We start from the raw sequence: 25,716 nt of genomic DNA, 5'->3' as shown, positions 1-25,716 counted from the left end.
TGCACCAAAACAGTTGTTTTGTCCCACATGATAAATCAGCATACTCATGAGAAATTGCACAACAATTTCTGAGGTCCATTTTCTCCTTGTGAAAAAATGCAGCTAAAAGATAATTTTAGTGGAAAAAATTAGATTTTTTTTTTCTCATGACTCAACGTCATAATTTTCTGTATGCACCTGGGGGTTCATAGTGCTCACCACATATCTAAAATAAATTCCTTGGGGCATCTAGTTTCCAAAATGGGGTAACTTGTGGGGGATTTCCACTGTTTAAGCACATCAAGGGCTATCCAAACGTGACATAGCATCCACTCTTGATTCCAGCCAATTTTGCGTTCAAAAAGTCAAACTGTGCTCCTTCCCTTCCAAGCCCTGCCGTGCACTCAAACAGTGGTTTTCCCCCACATATGGGGTATCAGTGTACTCAGGAGAAATTGCACAACAATGTTTGTAGTCCATTTTTTCCAGTTATCCTTGTGAAAATAAAAAGATTTGGTCTAAAGGCTCCGTCTCACATAGCGAGATCGTTACCGAGATCTCTGAAACGTCACAGATTTTGTGACGCAACAGCGACCTCGCCAGCGATCTCACTACATGTGACACATAGCGGCAACCGGGCCCCCACTGTGATCTCGCTGATCGTGCTCGAATGTCCTGGGCCATTTTTTGATCGCTGGTGTCCCGCTGGCCAGCATGCATTTTTGTGTTTGACACCGACGAGTGACCTCGTTGGCGACTCAGAACTCAGGGACGCAGGCGGGAGTCGTCAGAATAGCTGCTGTGTGACAAGGTCCCAACGACCGCCGAGGTCGTTATATGGATTGCCAGATCGTTGCTGTGTCGCTAAGTAGATCTGTCTGTTTGACAGCTTAATAGCGACCATTTAGCGACATACCAGCGATCCTTACCAGGTCGTATCATTGTCGGGATCGCTGGTGCGTTGCGTAGTGTAACGGTACCCTAAAGTAATTTTTTTTGTCAAAAAAAGTTAAATGTTAATTTTTCCCATCCACATTCCATTAATTCCTGTGACGCACCTGAAAAGTTAATAAACTTCTTAAATGTGGTTTTGAGGACATCAAGGAGTGTAGTTTTTAGAATGGTGTCACTTTTGGACATTTTCTGTCATATAACCCCCAATGTCACTTAAAATGTGATGTGGTCTCTAAAAAATGGTTTTGTAAATTTTGTTGGAAAAATGAGAACTCAACTCTTAACCCTTATAACTTCCTAACAAAAAAAAATGTTTCAAAATTTGTGCTGATGGGACATGTGGGAAATATTATTTATTTACTATTTTGTGTGACATAACTCTGATTTAAGGGCATAGAAATGAAAAAGTTGAAAATTGCAAACCTTTCAAAATTTTGGCCAAATTTTTGCTTTTTCATAAATAAACGCAAGTCATATCGAAGAAATGTTACCACTATCATGAAGTACAATATGTCGCGAAAAAAACAGTCTTGGAATCAATGGGATCCATTGAAGTGTCCCAGAGTTATTGCCACATAATAATACTCGGGGCAGTGGATTGCCAAAAATACCCTTCGTGTGATTCCGTCTAAATGGGCTGGGGCAACCTCGAGATGGACGTTAGGGACCTGGGGTGCATTTGGCTTGTGAAGCTACAGGGAAAATGGACTCAGACTACATAGGGCGAAGGTATTGCAATCCGGATATACTGCTAGAGGTGAAGAAGACTCCCTAGGGCTAGGAAAGCCAGTGAGAGGTACATGCCACCTATGCCGAGAACAAGGGCTGAAGTTGTATCCAGTACCTGTAGGAAAGATGACAACCCGTTGGGCCTTATCCTTAGCCTGTAAATACTGTACATACTGCTATTCACCAAGTAAATGTTTGGTTGTTTTTATGAACCTCGTGTCTCCTGGATTATTTGCCCTGGTTCCAGAAGCGGAATGCCTGGACTCAGGAGAAGAGGAGGCTTGCAGCTCCAAAGTAAAGCGGGTTTTACACTAAGCGATATCGCTAGCAATATCGCCAAAACGTCACTGGTTTTGTGACGTTATAGCGATATTGCTAGCGATATCGCTATGTGTGATACTTACCAGCGACCGGCTCCCCCGCTGTCCATCGCTGATCGCGCGAGAATGTCCGGCTCCATTTCTCGTCGGGCGCTTCCTGCTGAGACTTCCTGCTGTGACGTCCAGCGACGCGTGGAGGCGGGCGGGAGGACGCAGGATCGCTGTGTGTGAATGGTAAGTATCGTGCGCTGCGTCGCTGCTGCATCGCTGTGAGATCTTCCTGTGTGGAAGCTCACTAGCGATCATTTAGCGATGCACCAGCGATCCTGACCGGGTCGGATCGCTGGTTGGATCGCTGGTGCATCGCTAAATGTAAAAGGGCCTTAAGTGTGATTCCCCTCACACATAGCAGCACGCCGGGACTGGGACACGAGATGTCTGTAGGATGCCAAAGAGAATGGGAACAGAAGCTCACCCATTACTACATCGCTTGGGTATCTTACAAATATCTAAATTACAGAGATCCATTCAGATTTACTGCAATAGTGTCTCTAAGGCCATGTTCACACTATCAGTATTTGGTCAGTGTTTCACCTCAGTATTTGTAAGCCAAATCCAGGAGTGGGTGAAAAATGCAGAAGTGGTGACGTGTTTCTGTTACACTTTTCCTCTGATTGTTCCATTAATGGTTTTGGCTTACAAATACTGATGCTAATTACTGATAGTGTGAACATGACCTTAGAACAATAATGTCCAGAACGCAGAGATCACTTCACACTCACTGCAATAATGTCTAATGGACCAATAATGTTCAGGTTTCAGGGATCTATTGAAACCCATTGCAATACTATCTCATAGAAACATTTTCCCCAGAGTGTAGGGATCTATTTTCACTTACTGCAATGAGATCTCAAAGACCAATAATGACCAGGTTGCAGGGATCAGTTCACCCTTACTGAAATGGTATCTTCAAAAACAGTAAAGTCCGGGTTGCAGGGATTTATTCACACTTACTGTAATGGTGTCCCATAGAACAGTAAATGTCTCAGATGCAGGGATCTAGTCACACTCACTGCAATAGTTTTTCATAGCCCAATAATGTCCTGGATTGCAAGACATTATGCTTCGGGAGGCATACTGGATATTAAACTTCGATAGGTAATACCCTAGAGGTATGAATTACAAAAGTGACCTTTTTTTATATTTATTGAAGTTTCGTTGTCTGTATTGTTACCTTTGCCAATAGATTAATACGTCCATTTTCCTTACACGCCTGTTATGTATGCTGCATTAATCACTGGTTTCTGTGATTGGTTCTGACGCATTTAAAAAGAGACTCTTTTTATTCTAAAGCTATACTATGATTAAGGGCATCTTGGACGCCAGAAACACGTCAATGTCTTTTTTATGGCTTGCTAAACAAAATCCTTGTTTTATTGAGCCGCTGGAAGTGCCGCTCCCCCTCCTTTCTTCCTTCTATTGTTGCTGTGCCACACAAGATGGAGACATGGCTCCCACCGGTTTTGCCTCCCATGGACCCTAATCTTACTAGCATGGTAAGCTCCAACCACCACCTTTCTCTACAAAAAAGTTTAGTTTAAAGAGTACCTATTGTTTTTTTCTCCATAAATCCATATTACATAGTAAAAATAAGCCACTTTGTAATATATCTTGTCAGAGAAATCGGAAATCGGCTTTATTCTCCTCAAGCACTAATCATTCAGTCTCAAAACTTTCAATTCTAAAGTAAAATCTGTTTTTAGTGAATACAGGTTTTACTGAGATGGGAGATGGCAGTTAGTGCTCTTAAAGTTCTATGGAGAACTGTAACTGTTGTTTCGGGAGAACTTTCAGCTTAATGTCAGTGTCTGGCTCTAGCTCCTTATAGAATTTTATAAGCAACAACTATCTTCTCCTATCGCAGTAATCGTAATTTCTATATCCACTCAATATTGATTTCACCCACGAATAGGGATAAGAGTACCCATGGAAATTTGGGTTCTGGTTCCTGACCCAAACTTTAGTACCAGAACGTTTAACACCGGATACTAACTGTTCAGTAAGAACCCATGAATTGAAAGTGAAAGATCAATCTAAGAGGCAAAAGATGACATTTTGTCTATTAGAAAGTTGCTTACTTTCATGTGTACTTTCGATTCATGAAATAAAAATTAAAACGAAGGTTACACCTTAAGGATTGGGAAATCTCATGATTTCTTTAGTTAGTAAACCCTGTAATGCTTGTTCTATGCTATTACAATATGCTTGATTCTCATAGAAAGTATTAGTAAACATTTAATAAGTTATTTGCACCAATTTTCTAGTGGAAAAAAAAATTGCACATTTTGGTGCACACCTGTTTTGTGCTAAGTGAGCTTCTCTATTTTTCGATTTTGCTATGCCACATTTCTAAAGATTTAGCGGGGTTAAGCGGTCGTCCAAAAATGTTCTAAATTTAATGACTCAGGTGCGTCTTGTCATTTTCTACTCCAAAAGTCTCTTATTTAAAACCGACATATGGAGTACATTTCCTTCAGTGAATGAATCCACCTCAGGTCCATTTATGTTCAACTTGTTTACCTAATATTACTTTTCCCTCTATAAAGCAAAATTGTATTATTTTATGTTTTTAGCATTAATTAAAATTCCAATTCTTGCCTGTACCTAGAGATGAGCTGATGTCCGGATATCATCTAAAACATCAGACCCACTACATTTCAGCACCTTTATAGGTCTATAGATCAATAGATAATATGTTTTTACAATTGTATTTTGGTTATCTCTAACCAGAACTCTACTATTGGAACTTACCATACCAAACACATAATGAGCGTTCTTTTTCTCAGAGTTGGGTTCCTAAACAGATCTATCATGTTGCCAGATTTTGCCTTTTTTTCTTCTTGTAACTTAAAAAAGTAAGAATAGAAAATAACAATAAAATGTAATATATATCAATAACCCCAAACTAATCAAAGTACTGAAATTGTTTATCCAAGACTATTTTTTTTTTTACTATGGGCCTAAAATCTAATTGGCATCTAGCTGCTAACTACCTTCCTGTTCTATTCAGCACCGGCATAAAGGGTAGTCAGTGACCACTCCTGCTGGCGATTCAGCTGCTCACCGTCAACAGAGCAGCTGTTCCTTTTCAGAACTGACACATATAGGCAGTGGAGAGCCGGCTATCAATCAGGATGATGTTGGCAGTCACACCCCGTCAACAGAGCAAAGCGGAAGATAAGCTGCTGCTCTGTTGACGTGACATTGGTGGAAGCAATTTAATCGCCAGCAGGAGCGGTCTGTGACCACACTGTGCAAAGCAGAGATCGGTGCCAGGCATAATAGGCAGGTAAGTAGCAGGTACCAAAAAGTTTACTTGATAAATACATAAAAAAACAGGCAAAAATTTAATAACATCAATATTAAAAAAAGTCAAGCACTAGCAATTTATAACTTGGATCCATGAGAGGTTGGGATCATATAGAAAGCTAATATGGCGTCAATATATGTTGATTTTTTTGTTCACATTTGAAATGAATTCCTCATTAGTGGATATAGTGACATTACTACTTTAGGTGACTCTTTTTATATAAATTGAGGACATACATTACTCTCGCCCATCACATTATTGTGGATCAGCAGCCACAAACACTTGTGTCTTTTTAATATTCATGTTATGACATTTTTGCCTGTTTTTTTTCTTTTATCAATAAACTTTTTTACATTTTGTATGTGTTGAAGGACTTTGACTGCATGTCTATAGTAGGAAATATATGCTAGGGAGGGTCCATGTGGACTATCCAGTTAAGCCATTTTGGATGCATTTGGCCATGATTTATGAATTATTATACAATGTTTTCAGTTTGGATTATATTGATTCCCTTTAACAATGTGTGTTTGATATTAGCCACAAGGAAGGGTAATGATGAAACCTAACCAGTGGCCCCTCTATCCAAGGAACCCACTGCAGCTTATACAGCTGACTTTATGGAATACAGTATCCAACATACTACCTTAAATGTATTAAAGAGCATAAGAATTTATATGATTTATATAATGATCTAGGATGTCCAAGAGCCTCAAGAAAAACAGGATGACCTCCCAGACTCATGGAAAAGTTGCCAAATCTCCAATGCTTAAAATGAGCCCCAGTATCTAATCACAGAAAATGGGGTTTGGAGGCGCATGTCCTGCAAAATGAAATGCAAATTTTTGTTGATCAGCTTTGCTTGCCATAAGCAAACTCAACCCAGACTGCTGTCACCTGGAAACATTGCCGAGCATTATATATAGTCACCTTTACATCTTGGGAGGTTAGATTGTGGGCCACACATTAAGAAAAGTGAATTCTAAAAAGGTGGAATCATTGGATGTCAGTGAATGCTTTACCTGCTTCAGTATATGCTCCGGTAACTCCCGTTTGTTCATGTGTGCTGCTTTCTGGAGGAGATCTTTGGCTTTTTCATTTTTGCCTTTGGTTAGAAGCCAACGGGGAGATTCTGGAAGAAACCTTTTTGATATTGTAATACAGATGGTGTAATAGGGGAAAGGAAAAAAAAAGCAAATCGATCCAATGTAGCTGCAGCACATATAAGATCAATAGAAGTATAATTATTTTCTCCATGTATGTAGGATGCTCACATGCAATTACAGGGAGCAAACATTTTATTTTTACAACAGTGGCATGACCTTCCCAGGTGGTGCCTAAACCAGGATCTCACACTCTCCGGGAGGTCCCACTAAACTGTGTTTCTCCAGTGTGACTTTTATCTCCACCTACTTTTCCACTATGGGTCTCTGCTGTTCTCAACCGACCACTCATGGACTTGACCCGGCCAATTTGCATGGGAATGGCTCAGCATATTTACATGTTCTTGCAGCTTCAACACCTTTACTTTTACTAACTTTTTCTTTTTTTTTGTCCCGCCAGTCCATTCTCTTTGCTACATTTGGAGAAGGAGGTTTTTCAGAAGGCGTCTGGACAGCCAATCTCTCCCCCTTGTATAGTGTGACTCTAGTCCAAGCCCTTGTTGATCAGGCAATGACATCTCTCCACCAGCTCACTGACTTTTCTGTCTCACAAACGTTGTATTCAGGCCTTGCGTAACAATTCTAGTAGGCTCCTAAAGGGTTTTAGTCTCCGCTTTTAGACCAATGGGATGTCTCACAGCGGCTATACGTGCAGCATGTCCTTCAGACACTTTACATAGTTTCCCCTGCACTCCCCACTCCTGTTGTACCTTTCTTTCACCACAACTTCATCGAACAACAATTTGTGCCTTAATATTGCCACTCAATGTTAGCGTTGAGGCCAGCAAGGGCCTTATTTGACAATGGGCTCCTCCTTCTGAAAACCACTGCCTAGAGCGAACTTGCAGACAATACAAGTGGTGGACAACACATGAAGGCGCATCACTGGGAGCAGATATTCCCCTTAACCCCTTCACCCCCAATTTTTACAATTCTGACCACTGTACCTTTATGAGGTCATAACTCTGGAACGCTTCCATGGATCCCCGTGATTCTGACATTGTTTTCTCGTGACATATTGTACTTCATGCTAGTGGTAAAATTTCATTCAAATAACTTGCGTTTATTTGTGAGAAAAACGGAAATTTGGCAAAAATTTTGAAAATTTCGCAATTTTCCAACTTTGAATTTTTATGCCCTTAAATCACAGAGATACAGCACAAAAAAAACTTAATAAATAACATTTCCCACATGTTTACTTTACATCAGCACAATTTTGGAACCAAAATTTTTTTTTTGTTAGGAAGTTATAAGGGTTAAAAGTTGACCAGCGATTTCTCATTTTTACAACACCATTTTATTTTTACGGACCACATCACATTTGAAGCCTCTTTGCGGGGTCTATATGATAGAAAATACCCAAAAGTGACACCATTCTAAAAACTGAACCCCTTAAGGTGCTCAAAACCACATTCAATAAGTTTATTAACCCTTTAGGTGCGTCACAGGAATTTTTTTGAATATTTAAAAAAAAAATGAACAACTAACTTTTTTTCACAAAAAAAATACTTCAGGTTCAATTTTTTTTATTTTACCAAGGGTAACAGGAGAAATTGGACTGCAAAAGTTATTGTGCAATTTGTCCTGAGCACGCTGATACCTGATATGTCGGGGGGAACGACTGTTTTGGCTCATGGCAGAGCTCAGAATGGAAGGAGCGCCATTTGACTTTTTCAATGCAAAATTGGCTGGAATTCAGATCGGACGCCATGTCACGTTTGGAGAGTCCCTGATGTACCTAAACAGTGGAAACCCCCTACAAGTGACCCCATTTTGGAAACTAGACCCCCCAAGGATCTTATCTAGATATGTGGTGAGAACTTTGAACCCACAAGGGCTTTACAGAAGTTTATAACGTACAGCGGTACAATTAAAAAATCATATTTTTTCCACAAAAATGATCTTTTCACCCCAATTTTTATTTTCCCAAGGGTAACAGGACCCTAAAAGTTATTGTGCAATTTGTCCTGAGTACGCTGATACCCCACATGTGGGGGTAAACCACTATTTGGGCGCATGGCAGAGCTAGGAAGGGAAGCAGCGCCATTTGACGTTTTTGGCTGGAATTGAGATCAGACATCATGTGGCGATTGGAAAACCCCTGATGTACAAAAACAGTGGAAACCCCCCACAAATGACACCATTTTGGAAACTAGACCCCCTAAGGAACTTATCTAGATGTGTGGTAAGAACTTTGAACCCCCAAGGGCTTCACAGAAGTTTATAACATACAGCCGTACAATTAAAAAATCATATTTTTTCCACAAAAATGATCTTTTCACCCTCAATTCTTATTTTTCCAAGGGTAACAGGACCCTAAAAGTTATTGTGCAATTTGTCCTGAGTATGCTGATACCCCACATGTGGGGGTAAACCACTATTTGGGCGCATGGCCGAGCTCGGAAGGGAAGCAGCACCATTTGACGTTTTTGGCTGGAATTGAGATCGGACACCATGTCGCGATTGGAAAACCCCTGATGTACCTAAACAGTGGAAACCCCCCACAAATGACACCATTTTGTAAACTAGACCCCCCAAGGAACTTATCTAGATGTGTGGTGAGCACTTTAAACCCCCCAGTGCTTCACAGAAGTTTATAATGCCCGGGCGTGAAAATAAAAAATTCGTATTTTTTCCACAAACATGATCTTTTAGTCACCATTTTTTTTATTTTCCCAAGGGTACCAGGAGAAATTGGACCCCAAAAGTTGTTGTCCAATTTGTCCTGAGTATGCGGATACCCCATATGTGGGAGAAAACTACTGTATGGGCACACGTCTGGGCTCGGAAGGGAAGTAGTGACGTTTTGGAATGCAGACTTTGATGGAATGGTCTGCGGGTGTCATGTTGCCTTTGGAGAGCCCCTAATGTACCTAAACAGTGGAAATCCCCCACAAATGACCCCATTTTGAAAACTAGACCCCCTAAGGAACTTATCTAGATGTGAGGTGAGCACTTTGAATCCCCAAGGGCTTCACAGAAGTTTATAATGCCAGGGCATGAAAATAAAAAAATCGTATATTTTCCACAAACATGATCAATTAGTCCCCAATTTTTTTATTTTCCCAAGGGTAACAGGAGAAATTGAACCCCAAAAGTTGTTGTCCAATTTGACCTGAGTACGCTGACACTCCATATGTGGGAGAAAACTACTGTATGGACACACGTCAGGGCTCGGAAGGGAAGTAGTGACGTTTTGGAATGCAGACTTTGATGGAATGGTCTGCGGGTGTCATGTTGCCTTTGGAGAGCCCCTACAAATGACCCCATTTTGGAAACTAGACCCCTAAGGAACTTATCTAGATGTGTGGTGAGCACTTTGAACCCCCAAGGGCTTCACAGAAGTTTATAACGCTCGGACGTGAAAATAAAAAAAAACATTTTTTTCCACAAAAATGATATTTTTGCCCCCAATTTTTTATTTTCCTAAGGGTAACAGGAGAAATTGGACCCCAAAAATTGTCTTGCAATTTGTCCTGAGTAGGCTGATACCCTACTCAGAATTGGCTGGAATTGAGATCAGACGCCATGTTGCATTTGGAGAGCCCCTGATGTGCCCAAACAGTGGAAAGCCCCAATTCTAACTCCAACCCGAATCCCAACACACCCCTAACCCTAATCTCAGCCCTAACCCTAGCCCTAGCCCTAACCCTAGCCCTGGACCTAACCCTAGCCCTGGACCTAACCCTAGCCCTAACCCTAATGCAAAAATGGAAATAAATACATTTTTTTTATTTTATTATTTTTCCCTAACTAAGGGGGTGATAACGGGGGGTTTGATTTACTATTTATGGCGGATTTTATGTTTGGCGGCTGTCGCACGCTAAAAGACGCTTTTTATTGTAAAAATAGTTTTTGCATCACCACATATTGAGAGCTATAATTTTTCCGTATTTTGACCCACCAAGTCATGTGAGGTCTTATTTTTTGTGGGACGAGTTGACGTTTTTATTGGTACCATTTTCGGGCACGTGACATTTTTTGATCGCTTTTTATTCCGATTTTTGGGACACAGAATGAACAAAAACCAGCGTTTCATGAATTTCTTTTGGGGGGGTGCGTTTACACCGTTCCGTGTGCGGTAAAATTGATAAAGCGGTTTTATTCTTCGGGTCAGTACGGTTACAGCGATACCTCATTTAGGTCTTTTTTTATGTTTTGTCGTTTTTTTGCAATGAAAACTATTTTATATAAAAAATAATTATTTTTGCATCGCTTTATTCTGCGAGCTATAACTTTTTTATTTTTTCGCTGATGATGCTGTATTGCGGCTCGTTTTTTGCGGGACAAGATGACGTTTTCAGCGGTACCATGGATATTTATATGCGTCTTTTTGATCGCGCGTTATTGTACTTTATGTTCGGCAGTATGATAATAAATCATTATTTTTTGCTTCGTTTTTTATTTTTATTTTTTAAGGGGTTCGCTAAAGGGGTTAACTAATGGGACAGATTTATAGGGTGGGTCGTTACGGACGTGGCGATACCTAATATGTGTACTTTTATTGTTTGGTTTTTTATTTCCAAAAAAACGGATTTATTGGGGGAATATTTTTTTTTTTTTCTAATTTATTTGGCGATTGTTTTTTAATTATCTTAACACTTTTTTCTATTTTTTTTTTTACTTTATTACATAGTCCCAGGTGGGACATTACTGTCCTGTGACAGATCGCTGATCTGTCACATCACAGATCACTGTGACAGATCAGCGATCTGTCACAGGCAGTGCAGAAGGCTTCCTCATGCCTGCAGGAAAGGAGCCCCTCGCAGCAGCGCTGCACATTGCGCTGCCGTGGGGGGCTCAGGGAAGCACGGAGGGAGCCCCCTCTCTGCCGATGCTTCCCTTTAACCCCCGGTACACCACGATCATGTTTGATCGCGGTGTGCAAGGGGTTAACGTGTCGGGGGCGGTTCGTGATCGCCCATGACACATTGTGCCGGGTGTCAGCTGTGATAATCAGCTGACACCCGGCCGCGATCAGCGGCGCTCACCACGTGGGCGCCGCTGATCGCGGTAGACGTACTATCCCGTCCATGGGCATAGGGGCCCGGGTCCCATGGACGGGATAGTACGTCGGATGTCAGGAAGGGGTTAAAGATTTAGTCCCATGAAAGGCTGAGATGTGTATAATCCCTTATAAACAATCTTTACATGACTGAAGATTTTTTTTTAATACTTCCTGTTGTCTTCAAGAAGGAAATACTGTTGATTCTAAAAGGTATATGTGGAAAGTACAAAGTATAACAGGTCATTAATGATGGGGATGGCACTAGTCTTATTGACATGGCACTTTGTGCTTCTATCGATAATCCCACAATGATGACCCTAGTTTATTAGGTAGTCTTATTTGTACTTGGTAAGATTGTATTATTGGTGTTTCATAGAATCATAGAATGTTAAGGGACCTCCAGAGTCATGTGTCCAACCCCCTGCTCAATGCAGGATTCACTAAACCATCTCAGACAGATATCTGTCCATCCTCTATTTGAAGACTTCCATTGAAGGAGAACTGACCACCTCTTGTGGCAGCCTGATCCACTCATTGACCACCCTCACTGTCAAAAAGTTTTTTCTAATATCTAATCTGTATCTTCTCCCTTTCAGTTTCATTCCATTGCTTCTTGTGTTTCCATGTGCAAATGAGAATAAGGATGATCCCTCTACACTGATACATCCCTTCAGATATTTGTAGACAGCTTAGCCTTCTTTTTTGAAAGCTAAACATTCTTAGATACTATAATTGTTCCTCGTAGGACTTACTTTGCTGTCCGTTCACCATCCTGGTAGCTCTTCTCTGAACTTACACCAGTTTTTCAAAGCTTTTTTTTAAATTTGGTGCCCAGAACTGGACATTGTATTCCAGATGAGGCCTGACCAAGGAGGAGTAGAGGGGGTTAATTACTTCACATGATCACGTGCTTCTCTTAACCCCTTTCTGACATTTGACGTACTATCCCATCCAGTTGACCCGGGCCCGTATGACAGTGGACGGGATAGTGCGTCATCGCGATCAGCTGCGCTCACAGGGGGAGCGCATTTGATCGCGGTCAGGTGTCAGCTGGTTATCATAGCTGGCACCCAGCACTATGTGCAAGGAGCGGTCACGGACCGCTCCCGGCACATTAACCCCCGGCACACTGCGATCAAACATGATCGCAGTGTTTCGATTGCATAGGGAAGCATCGCGCAGGGAGGGGAACTCCCTGCGTGCTTCCCTGAGACCCTCAGAACAACGCAATTCCAGCCAATTCTGCATTGAAAAAAAAACCGGTGCTCCTTCCCTTTCGAACTCTGCCATGCGCCAAAACAGCGGTTTACCCCCACATATGGGGTATCAACATACTCAAGACAAATTGCACAATACCTCTTGGGGTCCAATTTCATCTGTTACTCTGGGCAAAATAAAAAATTGGGGCGAAAAGATCATTTTTGTGGAAAAAAAATATGATTTTTTATTTGTATGGCTCTACGTTATAAACTTCTGTGAAGCGCTTGTGGGTTCAAAGTTCTCACCACACATCTACTGTAGGTGAGTTCCTTGGGGGGTCTAGTTTCCAAAATGGGGTCACTTGTGGGGGGTTTCCACTGTTTAGGCACATCAGAGGCTCTCCAAAGGCGACATGGTGTCCTTTCTCAATTCCAGCTAATTTTGCATTGAAAAAGTCAAACGGCGCTCCATCCCTTCCGAGCTCTCATACGCCCAAACAGTAGTTTACCCTCACATACGGGGTATCTGCGTACTCAGGACAAATTGCACAATTACTTTTTGGGGTCCAATTTCTCCTGTTACCCTTGGAAAAATAAAAAAATTGGACCTGAAGTAATTTTTTGTGAAAAAAGTTAATAATTTTTTTAAACATTCCAAAAATTCATGTGAAGCATCTGAAGGGTTAATAAACTTCTTGAATGTGATTTTAAGCACCTTGAGGGGTGCAGTTTTTAGAATGGTGTCACTTTTGGGTATTTTCTATCATATAGACCCCTCAAAGTGACTTCACATGTGATGTGGTCCCTAAAAAAAATGGCATTGTAAAAATGAGAAATCGCTGGTCATCTTTTAACCCTTATAACTACCTAACAAAAAAAAATTTGGTTCCAAAATTGTGCTGATGTAAAGTAAACATGTAGGAAATGTTACTTATTAAGTATTTTGTGTGACATATCTCTGTGATTTAGGGGCATGAAAATTCAAATTTGAAAAATTGCGAAATTTTCAAAATTTTCACCAAATTTCCATTTTTTTCACAAACGCAAGTCATATCAAAGATATTTTACCCCTATCATGACGTACAATACGTCACTAGAAAACAATGTCAGAATCACTGGGATCCATTGAAGCGTTAAAAAGTTATTACCTCATAAAGGGACAGTGGTCAGAATTGTAAAAATTGGCCCGGTCATTAACATGCAAACAACCCTTGGGGGTAAAGGGGTTAATACATTCTACCTCTGGTTAATTATTGTATTCATATCCAAATTCTTACATACATGCTGCTTTATAATTTGTTCAAAAATCTTTCCTGGTATTGAAGTAAGGCTCACTGGACTCTAATTTCCTGTCTCCATTTACTTCTTTCAATAGAAGCTTCTGCATAGGAAGCCATCAAAACATCGGCTGCCATCTAAACATAGGCTGTCTTGGCAATAATGTATCCTTCAAGACCAATTTTCACAATGGTCTTAATTATATTATTACTTATTTGTTGAAAAACGAAATTATTTCCTCTGTTCATCTGTGAAACATTTGGGATAATGAACTTTCCCAGGACACTTAGTTTACTGTAGTCCAACAGCATATGATTTATTTTTTTTTTTAACAAATCCATAAATATTTTACTTACCAAATATAAAAGACCAATAAAGCTGTAGGTGCAGCGCAAGCGATCTGTAGTAACCTCCAATTTCGTATAGCATATCCAATTCCAGCCAGCACCATCAGTCCTATTGCGAAGCATACATGGCCAATGATTGTGGCGTAAGCACGTTGTGAAGGTCCCACCCATTCAGCAACTGAAAGAAAAGAATACACATATCAATATATCCTGGTTTTCACATATTTGTTGATCACTTTGCAGGAAATTAGAAAAAGCAGAAAGTACACACCACAAGTACCATGCTGGAGACTTTTGTAATAATTACTAGTGGTAACCATTTTTTTTCACCATAGTAAATCCCAAAAGTTCCATTAAACTTTCAAATCTTAAATCCTACACTAGAAACACGGAGTACATACGTCCAAAATTATAAAAATATCAAGAAGATTAATTAATATAAATATCTACATAAATGACAAAATTCTGTAATATACAGACACAGAGACACAAAGCGTACTCCAAAAGCTCATGTGTGAAGGTCACAAAAACACTGTTGTAGCAGCATGGGCATTGGCAAGCAAACCTCAACTAGGATTTACATAGGAAAAATAATGCACAAAAAAGTGCATAGTGCATATAAAGTGCAAAAGCGGGATTTCAAGTGAAATGCCAAAAAGCCATTAAATGACTGTCACTCACATATAAATCCCAATTATAGAAACTCTGGTAAGGAAATGTATGTCTTACCCATAATTGACTGCCAGTTTATGTGTCCTACTGCAGCCCCGATGCATGTTTTGCGTGGGCTTCCTCGGGGGGCTGTGTCTGTGTGTGTGTTAGGAGAGCGTCTTTATATCCATTCAACAGCTTTATATCTCTCTCCTAACACATACTGTCGAGGGCAGAGCAGAGTACTGCAGTGCGCAGGCGCCGGACCTCTCTGATCATTCCCGGCGCCTGCACACTGCAGTACTCTGCTCTGCACTCAACAGGGCAGAGCAGTGCACCTGTGCCGGAGCCACGATAGGAAGCAAAGAATGGGACGTCATCGCTAGAAGATGGGAGACGCTGGACCGGACCATGACACCCATGGGACGAAAACCGGACCGCCTCTGGGTGAGTATAATATACCTCGATTTTCTTCTCTTTCAGGATACATCAGGAGCTTATCTAAAGCATTACAGAATGCAGTAGATAAGCCACTGATGGCGGTGGCCGCATCTTATATGCCAAAAACTAGGTGACAGATCCCCTTTAAAGGGAATCTATCACCCCTTTTTTGAGATGTATAATGATATCATTCAATTGTGTGTTACCTAAGTATTGTAGTCGTATTTTTTCCCCCCTGTCCCCGCACCTTTGATGCATAAATACCTTTGTTATCACTCTTCAGATTTATGGAATTCGCCCCAGTCCGGTCCGATGGGCGTGGCTTATTCTCCACTCACCTTGGCTTGCTTGACGTAATTTCTTCTGTGACTAACAGATGGCATTGATTATTCGCGTCTGCGCATTCATAAGGCCTCTCGTGTTTGCGCAGTATGCTTTGCCCAAATGTGGGCAAAGCATATAATCGCTACTGCGCATGCGCCGGTATTTTTCCCTGCGTCTATGACCAGGAAGTCTTCATATGCATATGAAGACCTCTGGGTCATAGACGCAGGGAAAAATACCAGCGCATATGAAGACCTCCGGGTCATAGACGCAGGGAAAAATACCAGCGCATATGAAGACCTCCGGGTCATAGACGCCGGGAAAAATACCAGCGCATGTGCAGTAGCGATTATATGCTTTGCCCACAGTTGGGCAAAGCATACTGTGCAAGCCCGAACGGTCTTTTCAATGCACAGCCGCTGACGTACTACGTACGTGAATGCAAGACTTACTATAACAAAATACGCAGAGCAAGACAAGGGGGGGGGGAATAAGCCATGCCCCTCGGACCGGACCGCGGTGATTTCCATAAATCTGAAGAGTGATAACAAAGTTATTTATGCATCAAAGGTGCGGGGACAGGAGGGGAAAAATATGACTACAATACTTGGGTAACACACAATTGAATGATATCATTATATGATAGCTCAAAAAAGGGGTGACAGATTCCCTTTAAGCCTCTGCAGAGTTGTAATGTATTCGTTCTCCTTTCTGTTGTAGATCTCATAAACTGAACACAGTTGTTCTAGGGCTCCCTCTAGTGGTAATACAGAGAAGCAAGCTGAGAGATTACATAAATGTGACTCAGCAATTTCTGTCAAAAGTCTTATATGTCATAAGAAAGTTAATGTTTAATGATTTCAAAGTTCTCTCTAGTTTTCCATGTAAGCTTAGTAGAACTCTCAGCCTTCTCACTAGATTGTGGATTAAACTATACAGATTCTTCATCAGATTGTGGGTCTAGCGAAGACATGTAGCCTTCACTTCAGCCATTGTAACTCACAGGGAAGGATGGATCTGAATTGTGATGTGCGCTGCTGACTTCTAGCAGGGTGAAAGCTGAAGGAGGGACTGTTCTGTGAGCTTTACACAAACACTGATGATTCCTATATGCTGTAAGCAGACGTTCTGATGTCTGTGCTGTAGCTTTATAGAAGCTGTAGACTGGCTTACAGGTGTATCTGGCAGAACTTTTTACTATACTGACTCCATAACTAGGCTGCAAGTGTATATCTCTTGAGATATAGTTTCTAGGCTGTCTCTATGAACCAGTACTTACACGTAGATATACAGTGGGGTAAATAAGTATTTGATACACTGCCAATTTAGCAAGTTTTCCCATCTACAAAGAATTTATTTTCAGTTTTTTTTATTTTTAGATTCTGTCTCTCACAGTTGAAGTCTACCTATGATAAAATTGACAGACCTCTCCATTTTTTGTAGGTGGGAAAGCTTGCAAAATCGGCGCTCTGTCAAATAATAATCTTTATTTTTATACAGCGCTAACATATTCCGCAGCGCTTTACAGTTTGCACACATTATCATCGCTGTCCCTGATAGGGCTCACAATCTAAATTTCCTATAAGTATATCAAATACTTATTTTCCCCACTGTATCATGAGATATATAAAGATGGGCTTCTAAGATGGCTGACAGACAGTGAATGAGGAAGAAGGGAGGGGTTACTGACATCAGAGCTACATCAGAGGTGGGGTGAGAGACAGGGAGAGAGAAAGGACAAACTTCTAAAGAGGAAAACCTTATTGCAAGTCAACATGACACTGTAAGAGGATGTAAAGTCTACCCCTTTACGTTTTCATGCTGTCATATGTGTATATATATTGTATGTAATATTTTGTATTAATGCTTGTGTTAGGGAAGGTGTAGTACCCATTTCCAGAGACAAGATGGGGTGCATTCTAGTTCTAGGTATAGCACTGTACATATTATGATAGGAAATTTGTATAGGAGTTTCACATAGTAAGTAGTTAAACAAAGGAGGGGTCAGCTGTAGCTAAGAGAAGTAGAACGTCCTGATTATAGTCAGTCAGGCCAGGGTGCCCAAACCGCCTGCACGGGCTTAAGTGCCCGGAATGATAGCAGTGACTACACAACGTTTAAGGGAGAGGCCCAGCCATCCACAGCACCATGCCAGAACAGCAGCAAGCAGGAATAGAAGGGGGACACAGCAGACTTGGAACAGAAACTTTGGGCAGAAGCAAAGGCAGTACGGGGACGCAGGTGGCTCCATAATGTGGCAACTTATCGCATGGGCTGATGCCCTCGGATCCAGGGTTAAACGGCTGAGACAACTCCCAGATGCAGTGAGTTTGGACCGGGAGGACACTGTGTCACCGCAGGAAACAGTACAGAAGGGCAGTTCGCTCACCATGTGACAGCTGACTTCGGAGGCTGATACTCTCATGTCTGGGGTGAAACAGACTAGGGAACATTTAACCGTAACAGAGCTGAACAGGGAGGATGCTGATGAACCATACGAGACATTCCGACCCGGGTACGTGCTGTGTGACAGAGAGAGAAGTGCAGGGAAAGAAATCTGCAATGTGGAACATGTAGTTAATGCTGTGAAGAATATGAATGTGCTGCGTAAAGAAACCAATAAAGTTGTTCTTTTGAAACTTGAAATGGACTGTGTCTCTATTCATGCGGAACCGTCTATAGGGAGCCTTCAGCAGCGCAGAGAGGACCCTGATGGCGCAGAAAGGGAAGCCACAGGTATGCAGAGTAATGGACACTATTTTCATATGATGGGTGGACAGGGCACAGATACACCAGTATTCTCGGCCATGACTACGGCCCTGGCCCTCCCTCACAACACAACGACAATATGATACTGTGTGTATGACTCTCAATTCATGGGACATGACAGTGCCTCCTAGGATAGAAATGGATGCAGGACCAGGGTAATTCGAAAACTTTTTTTGCTTATCTCTAATTATTATCTATTAATTTTTGAAAAATTCAAACAATGTATTGTAACATTAATGTTTTCACTTATGTTATGTCTTATAAAATGAATGAGCCTAAAATCCCTATTTAATGTGATCATAATTTTACATTTTTTTCTTGAACTTTTGGCAACAATAAGCAGCTCTTCAAGTGTTAAAACTTTGGAACTTTGTGGACATTTTAAAACATTGAAAGGAACCTAACATGAGATTCATGCTGTCCGAACCATAAGCAACACGTTTCATACATTGGCTACATTATTGCTGGCAGGTCCTCCGGTGGCTTCTCCCTGCCCTGCTCCATTAGACTGACCTGTCTCTCCCTATGTGTGTAAAGTATAGTAAAGAGACATGTCTGTATAGGGGATCGGGGGAGGGAGACAAATGATATGAAGATTTTTTGAAAAACATAAAAGTTTTCAATACACAAAAGTTATCACAGGCGTGAGATACAATGTAAGAAATTGCATTTGTTTTAACAGAAAGGCATTGTCTGAAAAATAAATATAAATATCTGATCAATTACTGTTATAAAATTTCTGAAATATATTACCTAGTACTACATTGTTAATCAGGATCCCAGCCATAGCGATTCCCACAAAACATCTCAGCACCATAAATACATAAAAATCTGCAACAAATGCGGCTCCAAGACCAAAAGCCAACATTAATAAAGTGGAGATTAATATAACTGGGCGCCTCCCAATCCTTTAAAAATTAACAAAAGGTATAATTATTACATTGGTAAGAATTAAGGTCAGTGATACAAAGATTCATTTACTTACAATCTCTACAAATAACATTGGATTTTTACTTTTCTTTTCCAATTGCAGGTATGCTCCACGAATAGGGTATGGATATGCCACAAATTCATAGGATATTATTACCCCTTTAATAAAATAATATTTTAAAAAGTTGCAATATAGACAATATGTAGTTGTATTTATGCCATGGCATATTGTTAGGAATTATTATCGCCTATGAATGGTCATTATTGGCATATCACAGAAAATATGTATACTCATGAAGAGGAGCAGATAACAGGTCAGTATGTTCAATTATTTTAGCTAGATCAGTGATCCCCCAACATGTGAGTCTCTAAAACGACATTTCACATTTTTCTAATTTTACTGCTGGACTTGCATATATTTCATTTTAAAAGGATCCTGTTGGCAAATTCATGCTACAAATTTAGCTTTAGTATTAATTATGATACTAACCTTAAAGGGAACCTGTCAGCAGGATTTTTTCTAAGTAAAGTACACACGGGCCATATTGGTGCTCTGATACCGATTAAAACGATACCTGTGGTGAAGAAATCCGTTCTGCAGATTTTATGTAATCAGGGTTTGAAGTTTTCTTATAATCATAGCTTTGTGCATCGCGGTGTGACTGTGGGGCGGAACAGTGGGTAGAATCTTCGGCACTACCACGGCACCTCTGCTGCTCCTGTTGTCTTTATCATTTTCCTGGTTTAAATTTCACACTGGTGTCTTCATACCCGTGGACGGCGCTTGCACACATTGATCTCCTGACACTCTTCAGGAAATTGGATTTCAGTCTGTGCATGCACCGCTACGGATTCAGTTTTACTGATACCACTGGGAGGTCAATTTGCGCAAGCGCCACCATCATTGCCATTTTTCTGAAGACTGCCAGGAAATCAATGTGCACAAGCGACATCTGCAGCTTGGATGGAACCAGTGCGAAATTTTTAACCAGGAGAATGATAAAGACAACAGGAGCAGCAGAGGAGCTACGGCGGAAGCGAAGACCTGCCCACAGTCCCGCCCTGAAGCAAAAGCTGTAATTATAAGAAAACGTCAAACCTTGATTACACAAAATCCACAAAACAGATTTCGTCACCACGTGCGTGGTTTCAGTCAGCGTCACAGCGCAGATATGTCCATGTCTATACTTTACTTAGCAAAATCTTGCTGACAGGTTCTCTCTAGATATTACTCCTGAGCCGTGTCGGACTGGGGCGCCAAGGGCGCACCATTAACATTGATTATGGGGAGGCCATTGTTCAGCTATATGCAAATACTACATTAACCTCATTCACAAATTTGTCTATGATTGTATAAAATAATATACTGTTGTACTAAAAGGGGTTAATCACTACTGTTTTATTGTTGGCCTATCCTTAAGGTAGGTCATCAATATTTGATAAGTGGGGTTGCGACAACCGGCAACCCTGCCAATCAGCTGTTACCGGTGACAGCGGGAAATTCTTGGATGCTGCCGCAAGACAGTAGCACCATCATTTCTATATAGGTCGCCACTGGGTGCAGCAGATCCACTCTCTGTTCAAAAGAATATGGGGTGGATCTGCAGTACCCGGTGGTGTCCACTATGTTTTTAATTGAGCTGCCGTGTCCCGGCAGCATCCAAGATCTTCCTGCTGTCACTCGTTACATCTGTCTGGCAGGGTTGCCGGGTGTCGCACCCCCACTGATCAGATATGATGCCCTACTTTAAGGATAGGTAATCAATAAAAAAGTTGTGGCTACTCAATAAAGGGGTTGTATGATCTAAAACAACAAGTCTGTAGTCACTCTATGTGATTGCAGACTTGTGGATCCTCACGTCGTACGCACTGGGTTCTCTGAGGATTTTCTGCTGTCAGCGCCAGAAATGGCGGTCATGTGACGCTAGTATGCGATGTGCATGCTCTTGGCCACATTCCAACTAGCCTATTTCCGGACTCACTCAATATACTTGCATCTAAATAGATTGTGTCCGGGAACATGCATCTCACATATTTGCGGTCACATGACCGCCGTTTCAGGGCTGACACCGGAGAATCCTCACAGCATGCAGTGCGCGCGATGTGAGGATTCACCAGTCTGCAGTCACATATAGTAACTACAGGCTTGTTGTTTTAGACCGTACAACCCAATTAAGTGTATTGTGCCAAACACTGCTTATATAGGGGTTGAGAGAGCTGTACTCCTGCACAAATGGCCACCGGCAAATGATGTAAGTTTTGTCATTCTTTCATTTCATTGACAGTAATTATTATAAAGTATTCAGTCTTACCTATCTCCTAAATGACCAAATATAATAGATCCAAGAAGAAGCCCAAGCATATAAATGGACTGACATAATTCTGTCTGCTCTTTCCTGTGACATACCAGGTCAAACTTAAACACAAAAACACATATTGAATCATTAATAATATAACATGAAAATCTATCAACTGTAGCAGAATGAAGATTAGCAGGAGGAAGAGTGATGTGACGTCTGATAGATGAGCAGTATGTTATACAGATTTCATATACGGTGGGGAAAAAAGAAAAGTCTTTAGTCAGCCTCCAATTGTGCAAGTTCTCCCACTTAAAAAGATGAGAGAGGCCTGTAATTGACATCATAGGTAGACAACAACTATGAGAGTCAAAATGAGACCTTTCCCAATCATAGTGACATCTAGAATAATATGACACTTCTGCCTTTGTTGTTTAAGCATGGATAATCGTATGAGCAGAAGTTAGGCCACGTTCACACCTTCAGTATTTGTAAGCCAAAATCAGGAATGGAACAATCTAAGTAAAAGAACAATAGAAACACGTCACCATTTCTACATTTTTCACACTCTCGAGGTTTTGGCTTACAAATACTGATGTTAAATTCTGACCAAATACTCAACATGTGAACGTGGCCTAAGTCCGTACATATCAGCCCATGACATAAATAGGTAATCATTCAAGACTGGTCATTTTGTAAATTGGACGTTTCCAATTTAATTTTCTATATTATATAAAGGAAAGAGAGATGATTCTAACTTTTCCATGCTTTATTTACTTTTGTTATATTTTTAAAAACTTTATTAATAGGGATGAGTGGACCTGTGGATGTTCAGGTTCTGGTACCCGACCCGAACTTTATTCCAAAGTTTGATTGGTTACCATAACTCTACCTGAACTTGAACCTGAACCCCATTGAAAAGGTAGGGGAGAAAACAAGGGGAACTGCTACCTTGGATCTAATCCTTATAAACAGGGAGGAAATGGTTGAGGAGGTAAAAGTGGCTGGGACCCTAGGAGGTAGCGACCATGCTATTTTAGAATTTTGGATAACTAGAGGAGGAAGACCTGTGAAGACTCAGACGTCAAGGTTAGATTTCAGAAAGGCAGATTTTAAGGGATTCAGAAAGAGAATTGGAGGGATCCAATGGCTGGATATCCTTAAAGACAAAAATGTCCAGGAAGGATGGGAAATCTTGAAAAATGAAATTCTCAAAGCACAATTGTTAACAATTCCGAAAAGCGGGAAGAATAGGAAGCATTTAAGGAAGCCAGGATGGATGAACACAGAACTTAAGCACATGCTAAAAAGAAAGAAAAAAATGTTTATAAAATGGAAAGAGGGAGGCATATCTAAAGAAGAATATAATGCTGTCTGCAGAACTTGCAGAGCACAAATCAGATTATCTAAAGCTGACAATGAATTGAGGCTTGCAAGAGATGTCAAAAGCAATAATAAAGGATTTTGGGGATATGTCAAAAGTAAAAGAAAAGTCAAAGATGCTATAGGATTTTTACAGGATGAAATTGATGAAATGGTAAGACAGGATGTTGAGAAGGCCGAACTTTTAAATTCCTATTTTGCATCTGTTTTCTCTCAGAAAGGAAATGTAACATCAACAGTTCTTCAATGTCCTATTAAAGGAAATAGAAGAATCCAGGATATCTATAAACAGAAATATAGTGAGGAAACACTTAGCTAACCTAAATGAATTCAAGTCTCCAGGTCGAGATGAATTACACCCCAGAGTACTGAAGGAGATAGCAGAAGAGATTTTTGATCCCCTCTCCATAATCTCTGAAAATTCTTGGAGAACAGGAGAAGTCCCAGAAGACTGGAGAAGAGCAAATGTTGTTCCTATCTTCAAAAAGGGGAAGAAGGTGGACCCAGGCAACTATAGGCCGGTGAGTCTGACTTCTATACCAGGAAAGATCTTTGAACAAATTATTAAACAAATTGTATGTCAGTACCTGGATAAGAATGAAGTGATTAAACAGAGTCAGCATGGGTTTGTAACTAATAAGTCATGTCAGACTAACTTAATTTCCTTCTATGATGGAATCACTGATTGGGTGGATCAAGGAAATGCTGTAGATATTGTATATCTTGACTTCAGCAAAGCATTTGACAAAGTATCTCATACAATCCTTATTGAAAAAATGACTAAGTATGGAATGGACAAGGCAACTGTTAGGTGGATTCATAACTGGCTTAGTGATCGGACCCAAAGAGTGGTCGTAAATGGCTGCACATCCAGCTGGAAGAATGTCTCAAGTGGGGTACCACAGGGCTCTGTCCTGGGCCCTGTATTGTTCAACATCTTTATCAACAATTTAGATGAAGGAATTGAGGGTAAACTGATCAAATTTGCTGATGACACAAAGCTAGGAGGGATAGCTAATACTAGAGATGAGAGAGAGAGGATTCAAAACGATATAAATAAACTGGAGAAGTGGGCAGCAACTAACAGAATGGTTTTTAACAGGGAAAAATGCAAAGTACTACATCTGGGCAATAAAAATGAAAAAAGCATATACAGAATGGGAGGAATAGGGCTAAGCAACAGCACATGTGAAAAAGACTTGGGTATACTAATAGATCACAGACTGAATATGAATCAACAGTGTGATGCAGCAGCAAAAAAGGCAAATGCAATTCTAGGATGTATTAACAGAAGCATACAGTCTAGATCACGTGAAGTCATTATTTCCCTCTACTCCTCTTTGGTCAGACCTCATCTGGAATATTGTGTCCAGTTTTGGGCACCACATTTTAAAAAAGACATCAACAAACTGGAGCAAGTTCAGACAAGAGCGACCAGAATGGTGACCGGTCTGCAAACCCTGTCTTATGAGGAAAGGTTGCAGGATTTGGGAATGTTTAGTTTGCAAAAGAGAAGACTGAGAGGAGACTTAATAACTGTCTACAAATATCTAAAGGGCTGTCACATTGTAGAAGGATCAACTTTATTCTCATTTGCACAAGGAAAGACTAGAAGCAATGGGATGAAACTGAATGGGAGGAGACACAGATTAGATATTAGAAAAAACTTTTTGACAGTTAGAGTGATCAATGAGTGGAACAAACTGCCACGAGAAGTGGTGAATTCTCCTTCAATGGATGTCTTCAAACAGAGGCTGGACAGACATCTGACTGGGATGATTTAGCGAATCCTGCTTTGAGCAGGGGGTTGGACCAAATGGCCCACGAGGTCCCTTCCAACTCTGCGATTCTATGATTCTATGATTCTATGAAAACAACAGAGACCCGAACTTTGGGGTTGGTAAGAAAAAAAATTCAGAACATTGTAATGGACTTCCTGGGAAAGTCCATGTTCTGCATTTAGCACCCAACATCAACTGTCCGGTACAAATGTCAAACTTTTATGTTCAAGTTCGCTCATCTCTATTTATTAGTTTTCACATGCTTTATCACTAGGCTTCATAGTAGTACAAGGTTGGCTAGAACAAGAGTCTTCTGTAGGCTCCAATTCCCAATTGCATCATATAGTTTTGCGGTGCGATAGGAGTGGGTGATGGGCACCCAATCACTTGCAGCATCAGCATCTAAACAGTTAAACAGCTGCAACTAAAACAAGCGCCAGCCGCTACTGTTTAAGGACTCGCTCACGCCATCGTAATTGCTGTCCGAATGTAATCCAACAAAACATAGGACCAATGTTAATCTATGGGTCTGCGCACATGTCAAATGTTTTCCTTGGACAGAGATGGCCCAAGGAAAAAATTGCAACATGTTCATGTTTGATTCTATATTTGGATCGCATTCGGCCATGCAAGTCAATGAGTGTGTGGAAAACATCGGACTGCACTTGGTTGACATCTGCATGCTGTCCGATTTCTGTGCACTCACAGAATGGAGAAGATGGAGAAATTTTATTCTCCATCTTCTCCTTATTTCAGAGAATCACTATGCTCAGAGTTTGATCTGAGTGTCATTTGC

The 25,716-nt window shown here is 40.8% G+C and overlaps 1 protein-coding gene across 1 annotated transcript in view; it reads right to left on the bottom strand.

The window, feature by feature from the left end:
- LOC141095916 (solute carrier family 22 member 13-like) overlaps positions 1-25,716 on the bottom strand; it is a 42,268-nt gene that overhangs the window by 11,559 nt on the left and 4,993 nt on the right. Inside the window, exons 2-6 of the mRNA XM_073582276.1 lie at positions 21,772-21,875; positions 19,283-19,437; positions 14,354-14,522; positions 6,372-6,492; positions 4,794-4,888 (exon numbers count right to left, since the gene is read on the bottom strand). Coding sequence (XP_073438377.1) covers positions 4,794-4,888; positions 6,372-6,492; positions 14,354-14,522; positions 19,283-19,437; positions 21,772-21,875 — 644 coding nt within the window. The remainder of the gene's footprint in view (positions 1-4,793; positions 4,889-6,371; positions 6,493-14,353; positions 14,523-19,282; positions 19,438-21,771; positions 21,876-25,716) is intronic.

The sequence above is a fragment of the Dendrobates tinctorius genome, unplaced genomic scaffold (assembly GCF_039654945.1).
Source record: "Dendrobates tinctorius isolate UK_male_01 unplaced genomic scaffold, ASM3965494v1 ptg000070l, whole genome shotgun sequence".
Classification (NCBI taxonomy): domain Eukaryota; kingdom Metazoa; phylum Chordata; class Amphibia; order Anura; family Dendrobatidae; genus Dendrobates; species Dendrobates tinctorius.
The sequence above is the reverse complement of the archived record's forward strand: the minus strand, read 5'-3'. Positions and strand labels throughout refer to the sequence as shown.